This window comes from Meriones unguiculatus, chromosome X (assembly GCF_030254825.1).
Source record: "Meriones unguiculatus strain TT.TT164.6M chromosome X, Bangor_MerUng_6.1, whole genome shotgun sequence".
NCBI classification, from domain to species: domain Eukaryota; kingdom Metazoa; phylum Chordata; class Mammalia; order Rodentia; family Muridae; genus Meriones; species Meriones unguiculatus.
In genome coordinates, this window is record NC_083369.1 from 65,477,779 (window position 1) to 65,479,948 (window position 2,170).

A 2,170-nucleotide genomic window follows, 5' to 3' on the forward strand; every position below is an offset into this window, starting at 1 on the left:
GTTATAACTTCTGAAACATTTAAATATCCATTCAGACATAGAAACATCTTCACTCTGTTGCCCAGGAGGCCTTGAACTAATTGGTTAGAGTAATCTTTGTGCCTCAACACCCACAGACTCTACATAGGTTGTTTTCCTTCTCCCACCCCCACACCTATCATATTTGGCCTATAATAAATATAGATATCACAGCCACCCAAGTCCCAAACATTATTTCCAAATGAAAAATAAATAGTTCCTTGTCTGTTCAATATTGGGTCTCCAGGCTTGGATCTTTGAGACAAGAGTCTTGAGTTATTGTTTAACAACTTTTATTACCTGCCTGTGACATTCCCCAGGGTTACAGAGCTGGGGATGAATGGCTGAGCCTCATGTTGAATGAAGCACACACTGCAGTAATAACTGAATCAATATAAGAGATGCATTTGGAATCATTAAGGCTAAGCAACTAGTAATGATTATCCAACCAGATGTCCAAATTACTAATACTCAGGCCTTTGGGATGACAGTTAGGGAGGGCAGGGAGACAAGAACACCATACCCATGAGACCATAGATCTTCCTTTCCCATTGAACCTTCCCTCGACTTCAGTCCATTCTACCCCACAATAGCATCTCCCTAATAGTCTGCTGAAGAGAGAGAAGAAAAAGATGTCTGAGGTCTCTTCGTGTTCTTTGTCTCTGTCCCCAAAGCAACAAAAAGCTGGAGCGGCTGCAGCTGGCCAGGCAGTGATGGCTAACCCCGTTAGCTGTGTAGAGTGAGCAGTCTTTGGCAGCCCCTGGAGCAGCTGCCAGTTAGACGGCCTGGAGTTCTGCTACACTTGGTTGCTTCGATTTAGTGCCAAGTGTTGGACGTGCTGGATTCTGTTCCCAGAATGCTGGAGCATGGTATTGGGGCTGGCTGAAGACAAGAGAGCAGAGGCAATTTAATTCAGCTGGATGTGCTGGCTAGGGGTGCAGGCATGGAGGGGAAGGGAGAGAAAAAGTAGCCTGGTGTGAGTAAGGTGGTGCTTCTCTTTCCAGGGCCTTGCCTTGAAGGGTTCTGACCTCTCTTCATCATCTGGGCCTCCGGTAAAGCAGGCTCTGGAAGGGCAGTAAAAGCGTGGGAGCCAGGCCCAGAGATAAGCAAAATGAGGTGGGCAGTGGTCTAGACCCTTTCAGCGCCCTGAGCCAGCCCAGGCAGCTCTCCGGGTGCAAGATGGTGGCCGCCCTCAGCCAGCAAGCCCTGGCAGTTCTCCGGGTCTGCGGATGCGCAGGTGTCTGGGACCCATTCCTGCTCGGAGACACAGGCCAAGGGTGGCTCCTCTTTGGCCTCAACCAGCTTGCGGGAGTGGGTGTAGGCCAGAATGAGGCCTCCAGCTAGGCAGGCATAGAAGATCATGATGAGTAGGATGTAGAGATAAGCATCGTTGCCCTTGGAGCTGGTCGCCTCGCGGCCCACAAAAGGATCAGTTACGACCCCCATGCCCATGCTCGGGCCGGGGCCAATACCCAGGCCGCTGGCGTTGCCCCGATGGTGCAGCTCCAACAGCAGGCGGTTCAAGAGGGTTTGCAGCCTTTGGCTCTCGCTGCAGTTCATGGCTGTTGGAGAATGACACGGAGGCTCCAGGACGCCTTTGACCATTCCCCTGGACAAGGGGAAACAAGCAAGCAAGGGAGTAGGCAGAGCAGGCAGGATGCAGAGGCTTCGAAAGCGAGGTAGCACTCAGCTCCCAGGCCGGCGTGCAGTGACTGGGGGCACCAGCCGGCCCGGGCTTCCTTATCCCCTCACCCCCGCTCCTCCTCCCCTTCCCCACCACGCCCCCTCCAGCCCGGAGCCGCCGCCTCTTTCCAGGCTCAGACTGTCTCGCCACTTAGGGAAAAGGGGACAGCTGGTAGGGGGAGGAGAAGGGGACAAGGGATGGGGAGAGCCCAGAGGAGAGGCGGAGGGGGTGGGGGCTCGGAATGTGTGAGGCCCCAAGGAGCAGAGGTTGGCAAGGCTGTATGCTGGGGCCAAGCCTGGACCCTAGGCTGCGGAAGAGAATTCCTTCCAAGTTCTAGCCACCAGCCCTGCAAGCCTGGCTTTGGCCCAGAGACAGCAGCCGCCTGCCTCCTCCAAGGTAGAACCTGCCCTGAAGCACCTAAGCAAGACGTTCTTTGTCTTCCATCAGCTCTAGCTGGACTATGACAGC

General features: G+C 54.1%; 1 protein-coding gene across 1 annotated transcript; it reads right to left on the minus strand.

Moving 5' to 3' along the window:
- Positions 1-298: 298 nt before the first annotated feature.
- Positions 299-1,747, minus strand: Kcne5 (potassium voltage-gated channel subfamily E regulatory subunit 5). Its single transcript, XM_021662816.2, has one exon. It carries the CDS (start codon positions 1,621-1,623, stop codon positions 1,147-1,149), a length of 477 nt encoding a protein of 158 aa, XP_021518491.1. The 5' UTR covers positions 1,624-1,747; the 3' UTR covers positions 299-1,146.
- Between the last annotated feature and the right edge of the window lie 423 nt (positions 1,748-2,170).

What these genes read in the sequence shown, in the direction of transcription:
- Kcne5 (XM_021662816.2), bottom strand. Translation starts at nt 1,623, where the DNA reads ATGGTCAAAGGCGTCCTGGAGCCTCCGTGTCATTCTCCAACAGCCATG.